The following is a 27,722-nucleotide window of genomic DNA, read 5'->3' on the forward strand; positions in this document are numbered from 1 at the left end:
AGGTTTTATTAAACACAGTTTGGTACCTCATGGCATATGTAAGGTGTATTACGTATTAGGCCAGTTAAAATTAATAAATTGTTTTATATGACTCAAACTTCTAAAATATTGGTGAGTAGGGGATTTTATATTTTATATTTTTAGCGAAAAGACGAACGGCAACATATATATATTAAAACTAGAAAAGTTCTCAAACAGCTCGCAAAGGGTAACATTACTCGGTATATTGATGCCCTGCCAAGATTTTAATACCGTGGGCCCACACACAATCTGACAAACGATAAAAAACCATTGTCCGAGAAGCGTCAAATTGAAAAATCCGAGGCTGACATTCAAGATTTTTCACCCACGGCGGCCATTTTGAGAGAAACACAAGATGATTTCAAACGACCACCGTTAGTTGTCAAACTAACGGTAGATGGCGCGCGTGCGTATTGACGATCTCTGACAATTTTTGAGGTGAAAAAAACGGATTTTTTGAAAAATATAAAATATAAAAAAAATCGAGGCGGCACCAAAAAATTGAGGCGGGCGGCCATGTAAAACAATTTATTAATTTTAAGTGGCCTTACAGTTCTGATATACAGTAAAACTGGTCTAAGTCGCCGGCTTGTAACTCGTCAATGTGCACAAGTCGACGCTCAAGCAAAAGTCCCGATCTTTCCTAATGATGTTTCCTTTAAAATTCCTTGTGTAAATCGCCGCTTTTAAGTCGTCAAATTCCCTTAGTCGTCACCTAAATTCCGGTCCCGAACAACACAAATGAATGGATTTTCCTACCTGTAAATCGACACCCCAATCGCTGCATTCCCGCCGCCTGCTTGTCACCATGGCAATGTAGAAACGGGGAATCCCCACCTATCGCACTAGTCGCTCCCTGGTCTTAAGTCTCGCGTGTATAGTGCGGTGTAGTAGAGGTATGGTGTTATATTTACTAGTCGGCAAAACGGCGAGATAGACATAAGTCGCCGAAGTGTCGACTTTATAAGTCGGCAAAACGGCGAGTTATATTTACTAGTCGACAAAACGGCGAGTTAGACATTTATAAGTCGCCAAAGTGTCGACTTAGGTGTATCTCGTCAATTCTCTAAGTCGTCACTTTTAAGATGGTCCCGCGAGTGTCGACTTAGACCGGTTTTACTGTAAAAACTAAATACATCTTTAAAATAAAAATGAATAAAACCATACTAAACATAACAAAAACGAAACTGAACTTCAAATAAAACTGAAGATAATATATAAATAAAAATCTAATTAAAATATCAAGACTGTAGTAACACTAGTGAGAACATAGTCTGTTCAAGAGGACATTCATATAATTGCCTAAATAAACAGACCAAGTACTGTTGACAGAATCAAAAGAAGGGGAAAACAGCCGATAAAATCAATAGGTTAAATTATGGAGACACACTTGTTGGTAAATAGTGGTATTTTAGAGCCGTTAAAATACTTAATATGTACTCAGGTTAATGTATACCAATTTATTTAATACGGTGCAAAATCTGTCAAAAACTAATCTATTACAAGAACGGTATTTGTAGTTTGTTACTTTAAACCCCTATAGGTCTGCACAACTGTCATTGATTGGCGCCCCATCCAGGGTTCATCCCTGCCTTGCACCCATAGCCTCTGTGATGGGCTCCGGACCCCCGTGACCCTGAATAGGGTAAATGGTTACAAAAAATGGATGGATGGAGGTCTGCACAAGTTTTCATCCACTTCTGTATTTTTGAAAGCAACAATCATTCACGACATTTTCTGAAAAGTGATCATTATTAATTTTTTTAAAGAATATGATATATTTTTACCTAGCTGAATCTCATGGATATTTTATATTGTAACGCCGGGCGGACCGAGACATCGTGAGAGCAGCAAAAGACAAGGAGACTTACTTGCCAGAGTAGAACACACTCTCTATTAGAGTCCTGAACAGGACTGTAATATGCACTCAACAAGCACCAAACCGAAATACACACAGTGGATACACAAGCTAAGAACACGCAAGGATTGGATAGGGAACACACATGCAACCATAAACACCAACAATATAACAAGGGCTACTTGCAAGGCACTGACAGGGGCTGTTTACAATTGCCCGCGAGCATCCCTGGATATGTTGAGCCCCGCTGGCACTACACTGTTGTCATCTTAAATTTATGCAAAGTGTGAAATTCTTTAGGGGAAATGCAGATAGGCTGCTGCTTCCATATCAGTAGTTTGTACAGCTTGAGCCAGCACAACATACTACTTAGAATACCATTCTACTCATCCCCTTGGGCATTCTTTTTGAATATCCCATCTTGTTCTCCATGAGACATACATTCAGGTTAGTGTATCTTAGTAGAGTGCAGGCTTTCCGGCATTCATTCATTCATTCATTCTTTCAAACAGGGATGCCCAGACCCCCCTCTCACCAGCCACCTCCTCCAGCTCCTCTGGGGGGATGCCCAGACACATCCAGGTCAGCCAAGAGATATAATTTCTCCAGCATTTCTCCTACTTGAACTCCTTAGCCTGATGCAGTAACTCTGCCTGAACCTGAACCAGTTCAATCCATCCATTTCTGACTCAGAACCATGACCTCAGACTTGGAGATGCTGAGTCTCATCCCAGCCACTTCATACTCAGCTGGTTTAGGTTTTAGTTCTGTATATTATTAAAAGATGTTCTGAAATATTTCTGCATATTACTGGAAATTTGCAAATGAGTATAACTCTTTTGGTGTTTAGCAGTTGCATTTCATGGTATAATATTTATTATGCATGGCCTTAGGACTACTCATGCTTACATATTTTCCAGTTGATACAATAATACCTTTTGTGATACGTATCAGCATTTTCCATATACACTATGTGGACAAAAGTATTGGGACACTTGGCCATTCCATTCTAAATCCATATGCATCAATATGGAGTTGGTCTCACCTTTGCAGCTATAACAGCTGCCACTCTTCTGAGAAGGCTTTCCACAAGTTTTTGGAGTGTGTCTATGGGAATTTTAATAAAATACCTGAATTCAATGATTAAGAGGTCCCAATACTGGTTTCCATTTAGTGTATGTTTTAGCCCTTAAAATTCAGTGATATGCGTTATTAGCACTTTAAGGTAGATCTATTTTAAATTACATTCAGCTGTAGATCTACTTCCAAGAAACATACCATAACTTACGACTTGTTTACAAAATAAGATATATTGAATTACTATAATTGTTATTATTGTTGTTGGTGTTGTTATTGATGATGATGACGACGACAATGATGATGTATTAAGAATTTACATAATTCATATGGACATGAGCAGCCAAAAGAAACTTTAAACACAAGGAACGATTAATTAGCATGTGGGTTTCAGTTTTAATTTTTGTCTCTGATTGTAGGAAGACTTCCTTACAAGTACAAAAATGCAACAACCAGTTTCATAGGATCAATAATGGCCTCAGTTATATGCCAAGGAAGTGACATCATTTCCCTGAACATGATTCATGCAGTGCTGGTGTCATTACTGTTAAATGTTAGCCTTCCTGTGTGGTGTAATCAGCATGGGACTGCAGAAAATCAATGCTTTATTTAACCAAGCGTATGATGTGAGGATGACATCATGAGCCATGAGGATTCTGGGAGAAAACAATATAAGCATTATTCTCACGAAAGGCCTGTCTTAGCCACTGTAAATAATTCATTGTTTGCGACCAAGACACACATCTCTGTTAAATCCCCCGCCCACTAGTACTGAAGTCAAGGTTGTCAAGTTTCTGTAATGAGGTCATTATAAAACATCAATAAGTATATAATATAAAGCAGTGGGGAGTCAGTGTATTTCATTGTTTATTTTCTTTTTAATTGAACACATTTTATACATGTCTTAAAACTGTACTGTATAAGGCATTGATTAGGTTTTCTGTATGACATTACCAGCATGTCTTTGTTGAAGTAAACTATGACCCTGAGTGGATTCCAAGCAAACATGACCATACAGTTTAATCTACAAAGATAATGCTGCCTTCTAAAGCACTGCTTATAAGGTATCCAATAACAGGTCAGAGTGAGCCTTATCCCAGAAGACACAATGCAGGAGATGGGATTCCAGCCCATCACAGGGCACTCACATACTATGGGCAATTTGGAATGAGGATTCAGACCTGTGCAGCAAGATTCAAACCTCTCATTGGTTGACAGGTTTGATTAACAGTTTAGTACCAGTGCTGTTACATTATTCTCATCAGCTGGTTCTATAAACAATTACATGATATTTTTTTCATGATTGAAAACTATTCTTTATAATACTATATTTTATACAATATTTAGCATTTCCAATATAGTACCTATACTACATCCTACATATTTACTATAGCAGTTAGGATTCTGTTATGCCTTTTAAAAAAACCGGCAAATGATTTTATTAGTAAGCAAATGACACGCTATTTTATATATATATATATATATATATATATACACTTTAAATATATAATTCTAAAGCTGTACTGATATCCAGTAAACATGGGCCTGTCTCTAAGTACTGCTTTGCTTTATTGTAAGCTGCAGACAGACCTGCTTAATTATTTATGGGGCAGGGCTGAGTCCTAACAAGCTAACTAGAGGCCATTTTGAACTGCCTGAAAGCATATCCTCAGTACCCTCAATATGATCAATATGTCAGGCATCAGAAGTAAATGGCCCTCTGTACTTCAGTAACAGCCCTATGTATGTTATCACTGACATATCATGAGTTAGGTTTTATTGTTGGGTATTGCAAGATACGTGGTAAAAAAGCAATATTGTCTGTATTGAGGTGAAAATGAATAGTTATGACTGGTGATTCAACCAAGTTAAATATATAACGTAATTTATGGAACAGTGTAAATGATAAACAGGGTGGCATCTGGGTTAGGTACTATGTTTATAACATGTTTTTTTTTATTCTAAAATTAGAGCCAGTGGGGACATCAGTAACATTCCTGTCAATTAGCATGATTTACAGCTCAGATCAGATAAAAAATCATAAGCTGTGTACTGTAAACACATACACATTGGGTAGGTGTACTTTCTTGCTACAAATCAATTATGGCACCTAAGGACAAATCAGTCATTTTCCATTGTTAAGCTATTTTGAAAAAATGTACCCAGAAAATCTACAGGCATGAGTGTGTATTTCCCACCACTCAATGTAATTGCATTGAATGGTCCACATTTGGTGTGGCACATGGGTTTTAATCCCATTATGGCACTCCGATTTTGCCTGTTCTCCCCATGTTCACATAGGTTTCTCTGGGTATCCCAGTGTCCTCTGATTGTTAAAAATTTGCATTTGAGGAGGATCGAAATCTTTATAAATTGCTTCTAGCTAGCTATAAATTGCTAGGCTTCAGGCTCATTGTGAAACTATTACTTTCTCATTTATGGAGAACAAATCCCTAATTTAGATAGTTCAAGTTTATTAATTATTATATTCTCTGACGTTTCATAGACTCGTAGGACCACAAAGACAGTAAAAGCAGTATTGTCTTCAATTATGTAATTTTCAAAATGGCTACTGATCTACCATATTAAGGTAACTGCCATTATTATACCTGGAGTTCTGGATCCTCTGTAGTTAATGATGCTAAATACACTTTACAGTGACTTTTATATTTTATATGTAATTAACAATAGATAAAATATTTCTTGATCTTTTAACTGGATTAGTAAATTATGAGTATTATGTGAAGCCGTTTGTACAGAAAACACCCGACCCAAACAGCAACATAGATTCCTTCTTCAGACCCATAATAAAATAAATACAAGAAGTATAGTCTTCATTTTATGTACGTGTATGCCTACCACTTTTTCTGGATTAAGTTAATAAATGAGAAATGGATACCAAGTCAGTCCCCACTACTTCATTAACTATAATAAACAGAAAAATCTTCAATGCCTTTATAAACAGTAGAAGGATATAAAAAAAAACATTTGGCAGTACACCTAGAGTGACTACACTGTTTGTACAAAAACTCCCAGCCTTGTAGTCATACTGACTAATTCTCTAAGTCATAGGTAAGGTGTCTGCTACAGTAAGTACATAATGAGGCACTACATGAATGCAGTGTTTTTCTTTTCTTTGCTTTTGCCACTCATTTTAACAAATAGGGTGGTTATTTTCACCAAACAAGCTCCTTCACCTGCAGCATTGTGATTTGGGTGGTCTTTGGTCACCGGGTCACCTCTTTGTGCCTGAATGAGCTGTCTCAGTGATTAGAAGCAGCAAATGGAACGAGGACAGCCACACACATATTACTGGGTGTGGCAGAAGCAGAAGGCCATCCCTGAGAGAATAATATCACAGACGCACATACTCCAATTTCAGCTGCTTCATTGGTCTCACCCTGCACCCAAATATTTACCTGTAGGTGGATAAACGCAGCAGCAGGGAGTCAGATCAGGACACCTTAAAAGGCGACCTTGAGGTGTGTGGGATATACATCATACACAAAAACATGGCTAAGATTTAGCCAGCACACCAAGTCAGTCAACATTTACCCATAGTTATTGCTCTCTTTCCAACTGAGGGCATGGAATGCTCATATATAAATCATGTAGTCATAGATGATAAATAAAATACATCCACGTTCTACTACGCCCAAAAAACATTTCTGGCAAAACAATGCTTTCTATTAACAACATCAGCAATGATGTTGTGCGATTCAGTTGGCTTCAAAGGACAAGACAACAGCACTGACAGATCTGAGTGCAGATGAGAGACGTTTCAATATTTGTACAGCATGAGACACACATTAAAGCCTCTCTAGCAGCATTACAGTCTAGCTGATGGCATGAGACAATCCACCACAATAAGTCAAGGAAGCATACAGCATTCCAGTTGCATTTTGCCCCCTCCCATCTCACCATGACTGTGCATTGCCCAGCCACCCAGGTCCCAGGGCGGGATAGGAGTGTGTGGGAAGGATGCTGACAGCTTTTAGCTTTGACTGAAGAACTTGCTTTACACATATGCTCCCCTACACAGACAAATGTACAATCTTCTGTTACATAGGGGTAACAAGCAGTAGCGTGCTAGTGAGGAGGGAGAAGAGCACAGCCCCTTGCAACTGAGGAAGATGGCAGCCCCTCATACTGCCTGATAACAACAACACCAAAAAAAGCTATGTCACCAGGGGCTGTGAATGCCTTCTGCCATTCCAGCCCGGCAACCCAGAGCTTTTGTCAGGCCAATCTACAAAGCGTATTTATGTATGCGGCAATCTCCACTGCTACCGGCGCCTTTAACAAAGCAGAGGATCTCTGCTGCCTGTATTAGCATTCAAAGCAGCACCTGCACTAAGCATCCCAGAAAAGACACTGACAGAGTGAATTATAGGATTATAGTACTCCACTGCTTTTTAGACAAAGGTCAACAACCATAAGAAAGCGAAAAACAATGAAGAATAAAACCAATTACATACCATATCCCCTCTTCTACTCCATTTTCCTTTCTGGGTGGATCTCTGCACGTCTGATGCTTCCTTGCATCAGTCTGGAGGATGGATGTTGATGATGCAGTGCCTTAATGGAGAAGAGCTGTGTTGCCATGGGAACCAAGGCATGATGAAGTGGCTATGCTGCCCTGCTATTGGTCTGTGTGGTAAGGTGGCTTCCCTGGACTCAAGTGGGAGGGACTGAGCAGGCTTAGGCAATAGAAAGCAGAGCATCGGGGGCTGGTTACAGTCAGAGAAGGGCGAGAGGCATGCCTTCCAGAAAAAAGCATCACATAAACTTGCTACTCAGTTTTTTAAACTGGATAAGTTTAACTATATTCATGATGTATTTGAAAAATTATTTTGTGGGCAGTTTTATTGCTAAAATAATTGAAACATATATAATAAATTTATTTATGATTGACTAATCTCAATTGTATTTCAGACTTTTATCAGTATAGCAATATTATGGAATATATTTTTCATTATCTTTGAATGAACTCAATTGAAATATGGATAGTGGTTCCACACAACTAGAATGAGTATTTTTAAAAGTAAGCATCCTTTTTCAGTTGATGCATTCGCTTTGTGTCCTGAGAACATAACAATTTTCTCATGTCTAATTAAAGCAAGTTAAAGTAGAAATATCATGTATTTCATAAGAATAATATAATATGAAAGCAATTTCAATTTTTATTATGAAACAATAAGCAATAAACATGTATTTACTACTAAAGCCATGCTATCAAGTATGGTAAAATGTAAAGTTCATGTCAATTTTGGATTAATGTAGCCAAAACAATATAAGAAATCAACATATAAAAAACATCATGCCTTGTCATATACTGAAATAAGAAAAATGTCTGATGACCTTATATGAACCATCTGGTTTTTTTTTTCATGTGGGCATGTAAAGCACCTTGGGGCAACTCAAGGCGCTATATAAAAATAAATCGATTTGAATTATGCACCCATTATCTGGAACAGGCTACCACTTAATCAGATCCTTCCCTTCCCTCCATACTTTCAAACCCAGAGTTAAAACCTACTTGTTCAGACTAGCTTTTGATCATGGCTAAATATTTTGCTTGATATGATTAATCTTCTGCAGAGTACGTAGCCTATGTACTAAAAATCTTGGTATATATTTGTGTGTATTAATGTTTTGCGGCTATTTGGCTATTTAGTTTGTGTGATGAGCCTAAAAATTATGTTATTTCAGGCTCATTCAAGTTGGAATTCAGGTTAAATGCCTGTATGATTTACCATATAAAAGTGATAATAATCGTATTTCAGCATATTGTTAAAGGTTTCAACTGGTACACTTTGTTTTTGGAATGTTACTTTTGCAAGAACCTCTTATTACATATGCAATTTATGTATGAGTAGATAACCTGCACTGCATTACAGTATACTATGCAAAGTGAATACCTTACAATTGCACTACCATTTAATTTCACTGGGTGTCAGATTTGCACTGTACCACAAATACTGAACTACAGATGAGTCTTTTCGCCTACCCCATCTTGCTCTCCATGAAACACACAGACACATATACTGGTTTGAGCAAGCTTGGGGGCTACAGTGCAAGGTCACCCAGTATGCAGTGCCCCTGGAGCTGGGAGTTAAGGGTCTTGCTCGAGGGCCCAGTCTTGTGGCCAAGGCATGCTGAGCCACACATGACGATTGTGGCTGATAATTGTGGCTCAGTGGGAAGTGCTTTTTCCTCATACTTCCCTGGTTGGGGGTTTGAACGCCATCTTGGCTCTGCTTGTGTGGGGTTTGCATGTTCTACCTGTGTTAAACAGGTTTCCCCAGCCCAGAGACATGCAGTTAGATTAACTGGTGCCATAGTGTATGATTTCTTATGTGCCTTGAGATGGTACTGGTGCCCAGCCTTGTGTCCTGGGCTCCTTGGGATAAGATTCTGCTCCCTCCCCCCACCCAAGATTCTCACCAGGTTAAAATGCTTAAGGAAAAGAAGGATGGATGAGGTGTGATCAGTTCAATTAAATAAATTATGGTCTGAAAAGCACCTGCAGTGAAGGACAAAACTGTACTGCAGGAAAACAATAGCATTTTGGACTGGTCCCCAGAGAAAATAAGCATAGTTACAAGCCTTTTTAAAAGAAGTCATGAGCACCAAAACCAATTCAGAACAGTCAAGCCGCCATAAAATGCACGTCATTCAAACTGACTGTACCAAATTTGTAAATGGGGAATTTAAGATACCACTTTGGCACAATTTGCTAATTTTATTAAGGTAGTGCTTTTTCTTCAAATAATTAGGCAGTATGACGAAAGGATTTTCAAGAGAATACGGAGCAGCCAGAACATTGCATGAGTTTCAATTTTAGTATTGAGAATGTCTCTCAATTGGGAATGCAGGGAAATTATAAATATGGGGATGTTCTACAACTGAATTTTCCATGAAATGTTGCATTATGATTTTGATTCTTCTGCAAATACAGTGATATGTAATACATTAAGTATTTCCATTTGCTAAAAAACAAGGCAGGTTTTTCCCCCCAACACATACCCGTTTAGGCATTTATTTTGGTTAATAAAGTGTATCTTTACCTTCAGAAGCAGGAAAATATTCAGAAAATAAATGATTAAATGTTATTCACTCCTGTGCAGCTGAACAAAGGAAAGGCAAAAACAAAGTCTAACTAACTGAATCACCTGAGACTGTATTACCAGACAGACAAGGAAATGCTTTCATAGTGACAACAACCCCCTGACGACTCACAGCCAAGTAAACAAGCAGAGGTATTATGGCTACCTGCCACCATCATTAGACTTCTCCAAGTTTCCTGAGTTTCATTCACCTGAAGTGAAGCTGTAAGTCCATTCACAGGGACATTAATCACATTCATAGAGGGGTACATGTACGTTATTAACATAATTACTGAGAGCAGTGTGTTTTATGCTTCAAAAATATCAGATGTCTATGGTGAGCTGCAATGAAAATTTATTTTTCCAATCATCAGATAGAGTCATGTACCTTCAAAACGGAAATTATATACTGTAGTTTTGAAGGTACATACATACACAAACATTTGTATTTTTATCTTTATTTGGACAATCTATCCATTTCTTTGACCATGATGCATGACAACCTTAACCATAAGTAACCAAACAAAATATAAGCCCTTTGGCATTTTTTTGTTTTAGTTGCAGTCACAGATTTTTATAAAGCTGACTTTATACTAGTGGGCACCGAAAAAATGTTACAGGTTATTAGCACATTGTGGGGAAATCTGGTCCCCACGATGTAATCTCTCTCTCTCTCTTACTTACACACACACACACGCACACACACACAGCGCTCAGTCTTGGGACGCTCACTTAATTCACTAAAAATTTTGGAAATATATTGGTTTTATAACAAAAATCACTTATTTATTCATTTACAAAAATGTTTATATAACATTAGAAACAAGCAGTAGTTTTAAGTAAAACATTAATTTCAAGGAGTGAATTGAAACCAAAAATTATAGTTCTAAAAGAGCTGTTCCGAGTGAAAAAATTCACTGACAAGCATCACTGGGTGCTTCTTAATTAGTAACACTTTAGCAATAATATAAAACAACAAACAATTGTGTTTAGTATCCCTTTTGAAGCCAATGACCACAATTGCAATTAACAGCAAAATGGCAAGAACAAAACAGGATGAGTCATTCAAAAAAATTAAACACTTAATAAAAAGACAATGTCTGAGTGGAACAAAAGAAGATGTTAAACATTGTTTCTCACTGGACTTTTGTTATGAAACCAATGAATTTGCAACTTTAGCAGAATTTAAGTAAGCATTCTAAGACTTTGTGAACACTGGATAAATACTCTATAAAAATAAAAAATTCAAACATACATTGAGCATATCAGTACTAAAATCACCAAACACAAATAAGACACAATGTTGAAAAAAAGAGATTTTATTTCAGGGAAAAAATATGGAGTAAACCAAACTCTTAAGATTAATTTTTTTAAATCATTTATTTACTATTATACATAGCAGATGATGTTAAAATCTTAAGAGTTTGTACACCAGTTTGAATGAGGCAGATCTTATAGAACAAATAAGGTTGCTTTTCAAAACTACACAAAAGGTATCCTAGCAGCTGCAGACTTGCCCTCTCCCTGGTTTCTATTGAGAAATGTATTAACCGCAGTCTTGCAAAGCCTTTTTATACATCTGTATGATCCACAAACCTGTTTCCAACCAGACGTCATCCCATCATTCCAACATCACTGTACTTTCTATTGTGAACACTTTCTAAGCAGCATCTTTTACAAACAAAATTCTGTACCGTCTAAAACAAGCTATGAGTTTTATTCAGAAGATAGCGAATTAAGTACACAGAGTCAATCTAACTCAGGTTTAGTACATCATACCACATAAAGTAATTTGATTATATGTTTTACAAGATTATACAGAGCCAAAAGGCCACCAGTACCTCATTGTAGTTATTGCTATATTAGCAATCATATATATTTATATATATATATATATATAAATGTATGTGTGTATATACATATATATACACATATAAACAAATGTATATATGTATGTATACATATATATTACACACATGCACGCACGCACACAAAAACAGGTACATGTTGTGTGTGTCCTTTTTTCAGGGAATCATACAATTGGACATTGAATCAAAATAGTTTTGTTCTATAACTCTGAGTTGGTTAAAATATGATACATTAAACGAAATGACTATAGGAGGGTATAAAAACTTTCAACTTGCAAAAAAAAAATGCATATATCCCCCGAATGCCCCATATTCATGTTCCCCTCAACCAAGTTAGGAAAAGAAAACTGAATGAAAATAAGTAAGCTTTTGTGTACAAGATCATTTTTCTTTGTATTTTAGGAGGCAGAAAGCATGCAAATTTAGCTTAAACAAAGCATCTATTCAAATTTATTCTAATGTAAGAAAGTATTACTAATACGTTGATTTAAAAAAAAGCAACAAAAAGTAAACAAAATACCCAGACTGCTTTGCAACGCTTGAGTGTCCAACAAGAAGTGTTACAAAGGGATCTATAGTGGGATGTTCCTTTTGGAAGGTTTGGAAGGAATTCCACAGGCCGTGCTCCACCAGGACCAAAGGTGCGATGCGAGAGTCTTCAGCTCAGTCAGATACACTAGGCTTTCTTTCATTCCCTTTTTAAAATAAATTTTTGGGGTCCTAAACAGTGCACAACACTGGGAAAGATTAGGAAAGGAGACAACACTACCAGTTACTGGTCAGTCTTTTGCTCATTCTGGGGGGAAAAAAAAAAAGCATTTTAAAAAATGAACTGCCAAAAATGCAAAATAAGCAAACAACCAAACATCCATCAGAACAGTTGCACATGTAGAGTGATGTTCACTGCATACATAGAGGACTGCATCTTTAAAAACTAAAATAAAAAAAGTATAAATATCTTTCTTGATGTTTCTTGGTCAGAAACAGTACCTCAGCCTTGCCTATAACACATGCATCAGCAAGGTGGCTCACAAAACAGCGGGAACCCCCTCCCCCACACACACACCAGCATACATTCCCATGACTCCCAGTGTACATGTTTGCAGTACGGCATTTAAAAAAAAGATAACTTTTCTGGAATTAAGATGCCATAAATTCTTTCAGAGTAATAAAAATGGAGTGCTGGATTCTGAAAGTTCTTTCTGTATTATTTACTGGAAGTTGTTTATCCACCTAGGCTGTTCCAATTAAAGAGAGATAATCTCTCTCAACTTGACCCCAAGTTTTGTGTGTGGGGGTATTTGGAAAGAAGGGCTACACAAGAGGGTCAGGCTGCATTGGGTGCTGGATCTGCTGGGGCTGCAATGGAGGGGGCAGCTGCAAGGGCACCAGGGCCTCCACCATACTGTGAGGGTGAGCCGGGGGACCATTCTCAGCACTGGCCAGCTCCACCATCTCTCCGCCATAGAAGAAGTACTGGCACTGTTGGATGAAGGACTCGATGACTGACTGATTGAGCTTGGTGGTGGAGAGAGTGTACTTGTTCTCAAAGTCTGGCCGCATGAGTGTAGGCCAGAAGCAGATGGATAAGTTGTCTGCTGTCATCAATGTGGTTCTGCTGTGTTGACTCACCCTAAGGGAGACAAAAGCATATTCACACTCAGGGTAGCAAGGAAGGAGAAGATGAGAATGTAAGTATCCCTCACTACTTTATATGTAGCTCACTTAACTCATGTTTAACACGTAACAATCGGCTAAAAATACATCCACAGGAACTGATGAAAATGTCAGACACAAATTTTGCAAGAGATTTAGTATTATTATTACTTATTGGTGTGGCTTGTTCCCACCATTGTTTGTTCAGACAAAATCAGAAGTAAGTTTGAGTAAGAAGAGCCTGAAGTCAAGTGACAAGGCTCTGCAGATTGCTCTGCCGACTGCTGTTTGACTCACTCATGAAGGAATAGATCCGTATCACAGTAGTATGTATTTGTAACTAAACCACGTTAAAAAAAATTCAGTAGTGGCACCAGGGGCAGCGCTATCAATTTGCCTCATTTTAACTGATATCCCACTGCAGACTAAGTTATTATGCTGAGTCACAGTGGGAGCAATGCATCAATTGTAAAATAAAAATGCAAAATCACTTCAGGCCCATTTTGTTTCTGCATTTGAATTATATTGTTCCCATTGTATTGCTGGAAAACCCAGCAATACCGAACATGTTTGTAGCTGAGACAGCATGATTTATCTATAATTATTCATGCTGAGATGGTCTTTCCCCACATCCTGTGAATCAATGAATTGAACTTTTGGATTAGAATAAGTCTTATCATAACATTCAAACTTTTCATTCCTCATTAAATCAGCAGTTTTTATTTAGTTAAGTTGTGGGCAATGCACTGCAGGGTGACTTTTTACTATTATTTTTACAGTATTTCTATCTGCAAGTGTTGCAATAACAAAACAAACATGAAAATGATGTGCTTTTTTACAATGCAAAGTCCTTTGAGTCTTTGAGCTGGAACATAACAGTATTTACCAGATATGGTGATGAAAGAGAGATAAAACTGACATCAATTTGATAGGCTGACTGGACATCAATTAAAGGCCCTAGAAAGGACTCAGACATAGCAAAAAATGTCAATTGCATTCTTGAACTTGAATTGAATTTCCCTTAAAATTTTATTTCCTAACCTAAGCAGGGCCTATAAAATCTGACCTGATAAATGTATTATTTTTCCTACCAGCAAATCAACTTCTGATTTCTAAACGCCTTTCAAAACGCCGAACAACATGGCTCTCTTTTACACTCTTTAATCTTTTGGGATATCTATTTTTTAACAGTAGTGCCATACTCCTTTGTCAGAGTTAACCCAATACACAATCAAATGGTTTTATTTACTCTACTCTCTAACTGGAACAAAGGCTAGGAGCCTATGGAACAGGATATAATTTACAGGGAGAATGGGGTTATTATTAGTGCAGACTAAAATCTATAATAAAGTACATTTATACACTGTAAAATGTATTTTACAATATTTTCAATATATTTTCAAATATTTCAATGACAAATAATAAAGGGCACAAGAGCCAAAAAAACTCATATTGGCCAACTATAATGAATAAACTCATCCATTCAAGCCTATTCAACATCTGTTACTGTAATCACTACTGTGTTAATTAAACAGATATCTAATAGTGGTTATTAAACTGATACAGGCTTTTTTGAAGCGAATGTCATGGCTACATGTCACGTCTGTGCTAATGAATAACTTCTCAAATCTAAATCTGACACAGAATTCACAGGCATAGAAAATATTTAAAGATACCCCTCCTGAGTTTAAAAGACTCATCCCTGTAATTTACGGCTAATAGTTCTCATGCCTTTTGACACAACATGACAGGATAGTGGAACATAGCTGATCAATGGCAGCAGTGATGAATTTCAAATAATTCTGCTGCAATATTTTTTTCTATCACCATGCAATTATATCGGTGGAAAACCTATTTTGAAATACAGTACCTGAACACTTTTACCACTCAGCTCTGAATAAGTGCATTCCTTCTACATTGGTTCCCTTTTGATAACCTGACACATAAAACTTCCTGTACTTCTAATTTTTGTTTACTCAGTTAAACCCGAATCACTTAAAAAAAATCATTTTTAATAATTTTTCTTGTGCAGTATTTTACTAAGGGTAATCACTGTCACCAACTTTGGCCAGCTGGCTGGCCTAAGATTTTCAATTTGAGAAAAGTCTGCACGCACATGTACATGTACTTAACAGTATTATTAACTTGTAAACAGTCTGTATGGTTTGGGCTTTTAATGCAGCTAATTTTAGTTTTATAATGGAATAATATAGATTTGCTGTAAGATTTCTTGCACAAGCATGAGAGTCAGAAAGCATGTCACGCCAGATGCCTGCAAGTTGGCAATCCTGGGACAAAAAAAAAAAAGTTTTTCTTAAAATGGTTAATTATAATAAAAAGGTTTTACTGCCTTCTTACTCATTTTATTTAAAACAAAAGCCTGAATACTGAAGTACAATGTTTTGTTTTCAGTCTAGCTACTGACCCCACAAACCCGAAGCTAAACCGCCGGTATAACGGCTAAAGGACATACTCTGTGTACTGAATATATGCTATACACAGATTAGATAATGCATATTCAGTTTACTTTCATAAATAGAGAGCAGGACTACAATCATTTTCATAAATATACAGGTCTATAAAGAGGTACAATAGCCAATATAAAATTCCTACCTGTTTAGATGGGTAATAACATATTTGAAGACTTCATAGTTCACAGGGGGAAACTTCCTGACAATTTCTTTCAATACTTGCAGTCTCTCTATGTGGTCCACAATTTCTATAAAGCCATAGAACAATTGCAGTGTTTTCATTCATTTAAAAACAATAAACATTCACACAGCATCACACTCAGCAGTACATGCTCATGATAATATAAAACAAATGTAAATGGCATGCTACCACAAGAGCAGAAGTCCTGGGGACAGTGAAGCTCATTCAGGATCAAAGTAGATGGGGAAATTCCATAAGGCTGATAAGGACAATAAATGTAAGGAATACAGTACGAGCTGCAACATTATTACACGTTGAAGCCATGCTTTATCAGTATAAGGCAAAGGCTGCTCCTATCAGTAATGGTGCAGAGGAGATACAGGAGATGAGAAGAGCTATCTCAGGGCTGCTCTGGGTATTACACTGGTGTGTCTGCTTTGATTTTATGTGTTTACACTGGTGTGTCTGCTTTGACGTTATATGTTTAATTATTTGCCTAAAGGACAGTAAAAGACTAACATTGGGTTCAAACTTGTAGTTATACTTAACTAACCATTTCAATTTTAAATCAGACTACAGAATGAACTTTAAATTAATCAAAACAGAAATTAAGTCAATAGTGCACAAACAAGGTAAAGCAATTTCTAGGTGTCTATATATTCATTTACTTATTAATATACTTATTGCTATTCATTCATTATTTTTGATATAAAAGAGGTAAGAGTGAAGGGTATGAATGCTATTTTGTTAGAAATGCTAGTGGTATTGAATAAGATAAACAGTACTTTCATGTTTCTTTAACGGCAAGGGGTTTTTCCTTTTTGATTTCTTGTCTTGTGAAGCACAGCTCATTCAGCTTGTCATAATATTTCATTACATTTTGCCAGAGGGGTGAGGTTTTAACATCCTCCCAGTGTGACACAGACATACAAAGATAGACATACATTTGTATTCATATATTTTGGCATTTTTCATTTTTGAATGAAGGCACAGATTTTTATAAAATTGAGTTTCCCTTGTGGGAACTGGAAAAATGTCCCCACAAGGTCAAAATAACAGGTTTTTATCACATTGTGGGGACATTTTGTCCCCGAAATGTAATACATGCATGCCCACAGACACACACACAGGACTTTTTCATTAAGTTTTGTTTTTATCTGGTTCTTTTTTCCCAATGAAGTAGATGAATCAAAATCAGGAACATTGGTGTCCACTTTCAGCATACGATTAGTCATAACTGTATTACTACTGCATAAGTAAAAGATTCCAATCAACTGCGCAGTTCTGCTTGGTTTGGAGTAAATGTTTGCACTTACTGGCTGCCTCCACCAGCTCTGGGTGCAGACTGTAGGGAATGAGCGGGTCAGGCAGATCAGCAAAGAAGGCCTTAAAAGCACCTGCTACAGCATTGACTGCCACGTCCATGGCCATCAAGTCCATGCTGTGGTCTGTGTGGGGAGAGAAAGACAAAGGGAGGCAGCAGAGAGGAAGGAATGTTAGAGGAGTTCTTACACAATCAGCTGTCAGAAAATGATGCTTCCTGCATGGAGGTGGACAACACTGGAGGAAAACTGCTAAGATTTTATTCAAAAGTTATGTTAATGGTAAATTCTATTCGAGGGAGGGAACAACTTGGCATTTGTATATGTACATGGCTGTGTGTCTAATGCAGTGGTTCCCAAACTTTCTCTGCAGGGCTCCCCTTTTCTAGATAGGAACATTATTGAGCCCCCCCCCCCATTCAAACTACATAGGTTCAGATTCAAATTTTATTTGAAATACAACTCCCTTTTCTAACTGAGCAAAACAAATGCAATTACAAAATACAAATGGTGCAATTTCACCACTGTGGGAGAAAAAAGAGCAATCAATTAAAAATAAAAGTCCAGCATAAGTTATGTTAAGTACTTCACTTTAACCTGTTCCCATGTTCTCATTGTGCTTATATTTGATCTGGAATTATGACATACAATAAAATCCCATTATAGTGTACTCGTTTATAACGGAATATTGTCTATAACGGACGAGGTCCGCTGGTCCCGATCATGCGCCTTTAAGAACGTGCAGAAAAAGCATTGGATATAGCGGACTCGCATATAACGGAATTTCACTTATAGCGGACAAACAATTTGGTCCCCAGACATGCAGGCTCCACCTACAAGGCGCGCGGCGTGGCGGTGTTATGCCGAAAAAGGCATCCCTGCCGTAGAATGCATGCCTGTCTCTAAATGACCGATTGGTCGCTAATCTGAAACGAGTTGAGCTACTTTGTCGAGTTAGGCTACCATAGTGCAAATCGATAGCCCTAACCCTAACCCCCATAAAACCCCTAAAACCCTAACCCACAAAAAACCCTAACCCTAACCCCCAAAACACACCTAAAACACTAACTGTAACCCCCAAAAAACCCCTAAAAGCTCAACTCGTCAGAACACCGGCATGCATTCTACGGCAGGGATGCCTTTTTCGGCATAACACCGGTGATATCCACCGCAGATACGTAGTCGGGATTATTAATAGTTACGCATCTGGTCAGGCAAAGTTATATTACTACATGTATAATATAATAATCCATACCACAAGTGTGCCTGCTGGGGCGTGGCATGAGTAAATGATGTCCTGTATTTCTGGGCATACACATAGGAAAATGCTGCATTCAGTAAGTACAATGAACACTACTTCTGCATTTAATTTGTCGGCCACTTTTTCCCAGCCGTCTTTTCTTGTTTGGGCTGCTTTTGCCATGTTACCCCTTGTGCATATTAAATCTTGAAATTCTTAATATCCCTGGAGCAAAAGGTCCTGCTCTGCTTGCGTGAAAAGGTGCGTCCTTCCTTTCGTCATTTTGTTGCAGCCTATCAAAGACTTGCCGACATGTTTTCTAGACTCTATATAGATGGGCTTTTCAAGCAGCACGGGCGCGCGCAATCATCTCGGATGGTTGGATCCAGCTAGACCAGGGGTACCCAATCTTATCCGCAAAGGGCCGGTGTGTATGCAGGTTTTTGGGATAACCTGTAGGTCAGCTGTTCAAACCCAGGTGTGAAGACTCTTTCAGCCAATCAGTCCTCTAATTAGTAATCTAATCAGGGAGTTGCAGCGAAAACCCGAATACACACCGGCCCTTTGCGGATAAGATTGGGTACCCCTGAGCTAGACTAATCTACTACACAGCTGCGTTTTAAAAACCGACTTATCCCGGATGAGTCTCACTGGCATTAACTCATCCAAGATGAGGCATCTGATCTCGGATGATTTAAACGACGTACGGAAAATACCCCGATATCTATTTGTGAGGCATATTTGCTTGTTTACAGGATTGTTCTGAAGAGGGGGGAAAAAGCCTAAGTATATGAATTAATTCATGAACACAATATGCGTAATTCTCGCGAACTCAGTACCGCAATATTTCAGGTTTCTCTAAGTTTTTAGAATTAGTTTGATGACAGACTCACATTATATCATTGTCTAAAATGTCAATTTTGGGGTTCATCAGTTGTCAGAGTAAAACAACTGACAAAACAATACAACTGGAAAAAATTAACCTACATCTTGTACTAATTGATCGCTATTGTGGGTTACAATAAAGCTGAAAGATTTTTAAATATTTTATCTAGTTTTATGTATTTGATCTTAAATCTGCAAGTGGTGCTTATTTTGGCTTATTTTGATTGAGGGATCATTAAATCAGAGCTCCCAGTTTTAATAATAGGTCAAAGTAATGTTAAATGTTTTGCACAAAATTCAAACACTATATTTCACTGTAACATTTTTGTCAAAAGATTGTGAAAATGAAAAATTATAAGCCTTGCTTTCATCTTCAAAATAAGAGGGTTTCTGTGGATTTCAGTTCAGAATATAAATAGTCCATATTCCACGTTTTGCTTTGGCCCCGTTTTCTTGCTGGGGCCAAAGCACATACTTCATGCACAGTCGTGTCTTCTTTTTCTGCTTACACGCTGGGTGTGACAACGTGTAATAAAGGGAGAATATGCATGATTCAAAAGCACGTAACTTTTTAAGCGATTTTTTTACTTCAGTGCCTAATGGGCGAATAGACTCCTTGAAAAAGGCCCTTAAGGGAACATGAGAGGAGGAAAAAAAAATGAATGGGAGGAGGAAAAAATTAATGGAAGAAAAAAAATTTGTCCTTTTGCAAGATCTCGCAAAATTGTTGTTTTAGCAATAGACTTATAAGGGACAATGCACACCAGTTAATTTTGTTATATATTTTTCACATTTTTTTTATGAATGTTCTGTATCCACGGCAATGGGTTAGCAACCTGTCCCGAGTTATTCCCTGCCTGGTGCTCATTGCTTCCAAGACAGGTTCCAGACTCCATTGACCATGCAGATGTGGAAAGTACAAAGAGCAGAATAATACAGCTGACGATAAGAATTTCTGCCAAATTGAGGGAGGGGGGGGACTGGCAGATCAATCATTCCATTTCCCTGTATCTGGGCTACTTCCTTTTAATAACGTAAATATCTAAATTACCCAGTAAGGAGTAAATATTAGTCAGAATCAATTCCTAAAATGGACACATTCAGGTGCATGCATTGTCCTCACACCCCCCACCCCCCAAGGTAGACCCATCAGTGTTTGCACGTTCTTCGCACGTTGCATCTAAATTAGAGCTGTGACTACTGATCTAAAATCACCTCTGACTGCACATGCTTCTGCAATCGTGTGTGTGTGTGTAAATGGTAAATGGACTGCATTTATATAGCGCTTTTCTACTCCTACGAGTACTCAAAGCGCTTTACAATTTATGCCTCACATTCACCATCCACACTCACATTCATACACCGGTGGTGGAGGCTGCCATGCAAGGCGCCAACCTGCTCACCGGGAGCAATTTGGGGTTCAGTGTCTTGCTCAAGGACACTTTGATGGGGTCAGGAAGAACCAGGGCTCGAACCTGCAACCTTCCAGTTGCCGAACGATAGCACTACCTCCTGCGCCACCATGTTCTCCAAAGTGTGTGTGTGGTGGTGGTGCGGGGTGGAGGGGGTTGGACTGCTTGATATTGTTTATCCCAATATTTTATAATTAAAATAACATTTTTTCCTTAGATATCGGCCAATCCTAATTTAGATATAGTCCACGCAAGACCACTCACAATCATTTTTTACAACGGGCACTCTACATAACATTAGCTTTCTAGAAACTTGTAGGCATTTCAAATTTCAAAGATTTAAGATTTGTTGTTTTCTTTACTTAAAACAAAGGCATAAAAGAGCACTATAAAGAGCTGGTGCGTCACTGGCTCCTAGGCAGGCATCATACGGCAGGCCTTATCACATTACCTTGATCAAACTGCTTTTGTATGTTGTCTTGATCCGTTTTGTTTCCATTTACACGATATAGGCCCTCTGTAGTCAAACCTGAAATAAAACACAGCAGAGGTAATGATTATTTGTTCTTGACCACATTGCTATTTAATAATGTATACATGTTTATATTTACTGTGGTGCGTTTCATTTGAGGTATGTCACTTGTAGTAAAAAAAAAAAAAAAAAAACCCCAAGTAAGTGACATACGTTTAGCAAAATTTCTGTATAGTTAGGATGCAGTCAAAGATTTCCAGCTAAGGTATTGTGATATTTGTTTTTAAACTTCCTTTTTTTAGTTGTCAGAAATTACTACGAAATTACGTTCTCAAGCAGTAGTGTCCAAATAAAAAAAAGTTCACAGCATATACACATGCACCAAGAAATGGAATAAAGAAAGCTAGAGAAAACTAATTAAAAAAAATGTCAAGATGATCCCCGTATTTTTTTATATAGTAAATTTTTTAATGTAATTTAATCTTATTGTGGTGTACTACTATTGACAGGTATACAAGGATACATTGTATATCAGCCATATTTATTCTGCAGAGCACCTTCCCATTCGGGCCCAGAGTGAATTCAACCAGGCAATACTCCCAACATGCCAGTAAACACAAAAATATATAGTCAGCATTCGAGACGTAGGCAGATGTCTCAACTTCTCAGATACTGGCCAAGGAAACAAAATACCAAAAAACCAGTCTGGCTGGAACCATAACTGAAAAAAGAAGAATTCCAAACAAACAGAGCGATTACACATTGTACTCATCCCAAACACGGAATCATGATGAATGTACTCTTAGATTACACAACTGCAAGTACAGTCTGCTTCTTGTGAGTATGTTATGGGTAACTCTGAGGATAGGAAAAGGGCTTTCATAATGTAAATGCAAACTAGCTGTCACATCTGGTCCACAATCTGTGAGGGTTGTAACACACGAGTGTCCGTGGCATGTCTTTTAATACATCCTGGATCTGGCTTGAATAAAGGCACTGCACCCAGTCAAAGGCATTTCTCAGAGGAGGTTATGTCACATAACCTGTGCCAGGAAGTTTTTACAGGCAAGAATGTTGTCTTGGGCAGTGTCATCAAAAACCACCACAAAAATATTGTTAGAAGTTTTAGTTAACCATGAAAGAAATATTATGGTGCTTAGTCATACCATTAAGACACCACACCCAATATGATCCTACTTATATTATAAAAAAGTTAAAGTAAAATTAAGATGTATTTAAATGCACAAATACAAGTAGTAAACAGAAAATATATCAATATTCAATAAAATAGAGTGAAGTACTTATTCAGACATTACTTAAAACTCAAACCTAAGTATACTGTAAAACTAAAAAAGCACTTAAAACAATCTAAAATATTAAGTACAAATATGACTCATTACTCAAACCTGATCAGTTCCTAAAAATATGTTGGATAGGGGATTTTTGTATAATGCGGACTAAATAATAATGGAAAATAATAATAATAATAATAATAATAATATTGCATTCCCAGCCCATTCAAATATCCAAAAAATTTAAAGAAAATCTCCTAATCACCTATATATAACAACCCATCAAGGACTGCTTCATAAAGCATTTAAACATTTATGGCAAGTGCTTTCAATTTTTTTCCACATGTGGATTCATTATAGTGTGTTTTCAATGGGCACAGAGTGGTTATATTGAATATCTAGATAGTTTTGATAGTGAACATACCTGTAAGATTTCAGATAAAGAAGATCAAAATTGCAAATGAGTGGTTGTACATAATGAAAAAATTATGCCAGTCCCATCACAGACAGTTCACTTAAATGTGTCTATGATGGATCTAGATTACGGGTAATTTAGTAAATACCTACATACCAATAATGACCATCAATGAAAAGCTTTTCAAACAAAATATATTCTTGGGTGGCAGTGAAGCTCAGGGAGCAGCCCCGTCAGTCTCAATTATATGGTGTCATTCTTTTAAAGAATTAATATTAACACATTTGTTTGTAGGCTGCTCCCATAGGGTATTTTAACACATTAACTGAGGACTGCTCCCACAGAGAATATAAAGTACTACTCAGGGATTATAATGCCATACACAGCACAAGGACCATTTTAACTTAGTTAAAGAAATATGGATACAGTTAAAAAGTGATTATAGTTTTGCAAAGCCAATTAACTGAAAGCAGTCCTGAAATGCAAGTCTTGTGTGTCCAGTCTTCATCACTCAGCATACAGTATCAACCTAAATTGGGCAGTGGTGGCTTGATGGTTAGGGAAGCGCACTGGTAATCAAAAGATTGCAGGTTCGAATCCCCGACCAGCAAGGCACCACTGAGGTACCCTGAGCAAGGTAACCGCCCCCAAGCACTGCTCCCCGGGCGCTGAATTAGCTGCCCCCTGCTATGTCATGAAAGTCACATATGGGTTAAATGCAGAGGACACATTTCGTTGTTGCGCACTGTGTGCTGTGGTGTGTCAACAATGACCACTGATCACCAAATTCTAATTCAAATGGTGTTCAAATATCTGTACACTGGCACATTCCTTGCAAGTTCTGACATGCTCAGGCAAGTCCTGTCTAATGAGGGCGAGGAAAACCAGCAGCACAGACAGGAGGAACAGCAGCTGATGCAGGTGGAGGCACTAGCTAGTTGTCCTGCTGCCTAAAGTATCTAAACAGTCGAATTTAAGTATAACAGTGTCAAACACTAAAAAAAAGTTTGGGGTGTGGTCAATTCCTGTGAAAGTTTACTCCCTATTTTCTCACAGTTAAGGTGATAATGAGTAGCCCCATGGGCTCACACTTCCACTGCCCATAAAGCCCATTCCTATAGCAGCAACTTTTTTCAGGAACCACCAACTTTTTCAGGTGCCTGAAATTTTGATCTGGTTCCCACCACAGAAACTGTCACCAGCTGTAGCTCCTGGTTCCTTTGGTATTTATTTAATTGATATTTAACACTCATGCCTCCGAACAGTCGTAAGACATGAATATTGATAAATCTCACACATTCTAAATGTGACTGTGTGCACGGTAAGACTAATTTTAATAAAGAAATGCCCTTAAATTCTTATTCTTCTTTGTAATATATTTTGCACTATATGCTTGCATTGTTATTTTGTAACTGTATTTGGCTATTAAGCAATAAAGGGATAGGTGACACATGCAGTTACTGTCATGTAATACACACAGTACTATAGATAAACTATAAAATCACAACACTTTACAATAAAAAGAAATTTCACTTAAATCAAAAGATGCGTGCAACAGCAAACAGTGGGAGTTGAGGAACAGTGCCTGAAACTGCGGCAAAATATTTTATTGTAAAGTTTCTTTTTATGTACTGAAATATATAGTACAGTACAGGTACTGTTTCTGTATCATATGTGCTTATTGTAGCTATTCATCACCTATACATTACTGTATACATACTAATATGAACTTCAGACATAAATGTGATTGGATGCAACTCGGTCAGGCGTATCTTAACATAACACTGTAGTGACAATGATATATTATCACTATATATTATATAGTCTTTGGTCAATTCCTGGTCTTGAACACGAAATGGTCAGATATCCCATCTAGGGATGCCTCATTTCCTGTGCTTCCTGGTATAGGCACAATGAAACATGGATGCATGTTTGGAATAGTACTTTCCATAAAAGTTATGCCGTTACTGCTCCACCCATTCAACTTTCCCAATTCCATCTCAACTGTGGATGGAAGTGGTAGGTTTTTGGCTTCTTACTTGGTCCAGCTCCCCCATTCATTTTTATACCCTTTCTTAAGTTTAGTAGAAATAAATTGGAGGCTAACTAGGCAACTCGGTAGCTTGCAGCAGCTGGCACGGTTGAACACGTCATCCATCCTCTATTTTTTATGCCATACGATCTACACACACTACCTTTTGCAATCAACCAGTAGATCGCGATCGACGTATTGGGCACCCCTGATATAGACCATGTATACGTCGGCGTGGATCATTAAAACAATACTGGAACATGCGAGAAAACAAAAGCGCATGTATCGATATTTATGCGGCCACATCGATGCATCGGATCGTTTGCTGTTGAATCGATATACCGATACAAATCGATGTGTTATTACACCCCTACTTTACAGGATATTTACTATTACTTTATTCTATCTTACTGTACATTTGATGAATAAATGAATGCTGCTTGCTTCCATGATGAAAGTGAAAGTTTCTGTACAAAAATGCCTTCAGAAACACAGCTAAACCCGTAAAACTAAAAAAAATAAGACGTGCTAGTACCAGAACTACACTCATAGGACTAAAGTGATTCCAATAATATTGCTAAACATGGGGAACTGAAACCAGCCATTATGCTCATTTGTGCCTCTAGACAATGTGCTTCATCTTGCACAACCCCAGTCGAGCTAAACCCTGCCTGACACTAACAGGACAATGTGTAATGTGTCACGTGAATGGGACTGAAGAGCTGGCATATAATCACACACACACAACAGAATTTAGTAACAGTAACTAGTGTGTGGATTAAAAAAAACCATTGAGGGAGACATGGTTAGGCCTAAGTGTTATTTTATACCATCAAATTTCTAGAAAAATACTGACACATTTTTTTGAAACACTTAGTGAACCACAAAAAATTACTTTCAAAGATATTTACAATAAATAATAAATTTAATGAATTCCAAGATCAGCTCTGTTTAAAGATCACTGTGTCCAGAACCATAATATGACATTGTTACAACTTCGCTACTAGGAAATATTTTGCTATGTAATACCCATTCACATAAAATTTTAAATGTCAATTCTCCAGTGGGTGAATGCTGGAAGGAAGATTAAACATTACACAAACAGAAAACAGGAAAGAGTGGAAGAGGAAGAGGTACAAATTTAGATGTTCTATTGTCCTGTATCCTCATGCATCCCCAACTGAATCTTCTCCTAGATTCCTACTAATGTCACAATGACAAGACTTTATTTTAAGCAGATTGTGATAAGATACCAACATATCCTATTCAATAAGTATATTATTAAAATTATAATATGGCTACTATGCCAAGTGACTACAGGTTTTATTTATAAAGCTTCCAGACCCCAGGCTATAGGACAAGAAATCTAGAACAGTAAGCACAAAATTTGTTCTCTTTAGTGTTTTTCTGGTGCAGTGGCAACCATTAAGTTCTGAATGTTTTCACACTACGAGGCCTCAAGAACCTTATTAATTTAAGTATATTCAGCTCATTATCGCAAGACACATTCATAACGCAATCTTCCTTTCTGAATATCAATCCAAAAATGTACGAGTGATAAATCTTTTCAAAAACTTTTCTTGCCAAGGCACTAGCAGAGATAAAATACTTGTGTTAGGTAATTCATGACTGAATCGGTTTTGTGGAAGGTGCACAGTCAATGTTATTTTAGTCGGTTTTCTTTGCATTAAGTACAGTGACCCTGAAGGGGAAAGACAAGGCCATCATTAAGTATGATTTTCTTATTTGTGAAATATATTTCATTTTAGATTCAACATTCACTGTCCCACTATGACTTCAAATGACTGATGATTTGTCCGAAGAGACTGTACTGCACATGCCAGCAAAAAAATTGTATCCTAATTTACGAACAGGGTACAATTGTGTGGAGTGTGTCAGCTGTAGCTGCAGGCATTTTTCTGGCTGCCAAAATAAAGTCACTGCAGGAAGACAAGGCTGCTTCTTCCCACATACAGTATGCACCTCATTCAAGGTTAGGCTCTCTGTAATAATCAGCACGCAGTGTAAGCACAAAACCTCCACCAGTAACAGTGAAACCGAAAAACAGTGGATGGCAAACAAATTGCTGACTTATACATATATACTTTACATTATGTCTGATCAGGAAAACTTCCTTCTAACGAGGACAAGCTGCAGGAAGATGGAATATTAGGCTCTGCTCTGCCTTGTAAGCAGCCAACCTACAGGAAGTAGGAAGAGTGCAATATGATTACGGAGCTGTCCATTATTAAAAGGAAGGAATTAAAATGTTTTTGTAAAGAGTGCTAGAAACTGCATAAAAATATTGTCATTATTTCCATGAATTAAAAAAAATACTAAACAGGTTATTTCTAAAGGCTTCTCTAATGATTTTTCTGCTAACAGCATAAAAGAAAGTGAGAAAGAAGAAA

The 27,722-nt window shown here is 37.5% G+C and overlaps 2 protein-coding genes and 1 long non-coding RNA gene across 7 annotated transcripts in view; 1 reads left to right on the forward strand and 2 right to left on the reverse strand.

Annotated features, from left to right (window-relative positions):
- akap6 (A kinase (PRKA) anchor protein 6) overlaps positions 1–7,525 on the reverse strand; it is a 171,679-nt gene extending 164,154 nt beyond the window's left edge. The window contains exon 1 of one of the 2 annotated variants that reach the window (XM_072699344.1): positions 7,435–7,525. Coding sequence is in view for 1 of the 2 variants with exons in the window: in XM_072699343.1 (XP_072555444.1) it covers positions 781–808 (28 nt within the window). In the remaining variant the exon portion in view is untranslated. Of the gene's footprint in view, positions 1–780; positions 967–7,434 lie in introns of those variants that run through there. The other variant, XM_072699343.1, reaches the window with a different exon arrangement.
- Positions 376–3,816, forward strand: LOC140578415 (uncharacterized). The gene is made up of 3 exons (XR_011982599.1): positions 376–459; positions 2,392–2,461; positions 3,376–3,816. It is a non-coding gene; the product is annotated as an uncharacterized lncRNA (long non-coding RNA).
- A 3,843-nt stretch (positions 7,526–11,368) lies between the features above and the next one.
- Positions 11,369–27,722, reverse strand: part of arhgap5 (Rho GTPase activating protein 5) — a 49,388-nt gene continuing 33,034 nt past the window's right edge. For all 4 annotated transcript variants that reach the window (XM_023833604.2, XM_023833603.2, XM_023833601.2 and 1 more), the window contains exons 4-7: positions 21,552–21,629; positions 17,558–17,689; positions 16,203–16,308; positions 11,369–13,566 (exon numbers count right to left, since the gene is read on the reverse strand). In XM_023833604.2, coding sequence (XP_023689372.1) covers positions 13,248–13,566; positions 16,203–16,308; positions 17,558–17,689; positions 21,552–21,629 — 635 coding nt within the window. In that variant the 3' untranslated portion in view covers positions 11,369–13,247. The remainder of the gene's footprint in view (positions 13,567–16,202; positions 16,309–17,557; positions 17,690–21,551; positions 21,630–27,722) is intronic.

This window comes from Paramormyrops kingsleyae, chromosome 14 (assembly GCF_048594095.1).
Source record: "Paramormyrops kingsleyae isolate MSU_618 chromosome 14, PKINGS_0.4, whole genome shotgun sequence".
NCBI lineage: Eukaryota > Metazoa > Chordata > Actinopteri > Osteoglossiformes > Mormyridae > Paramormyrops > Paramormyrops kingsleyae.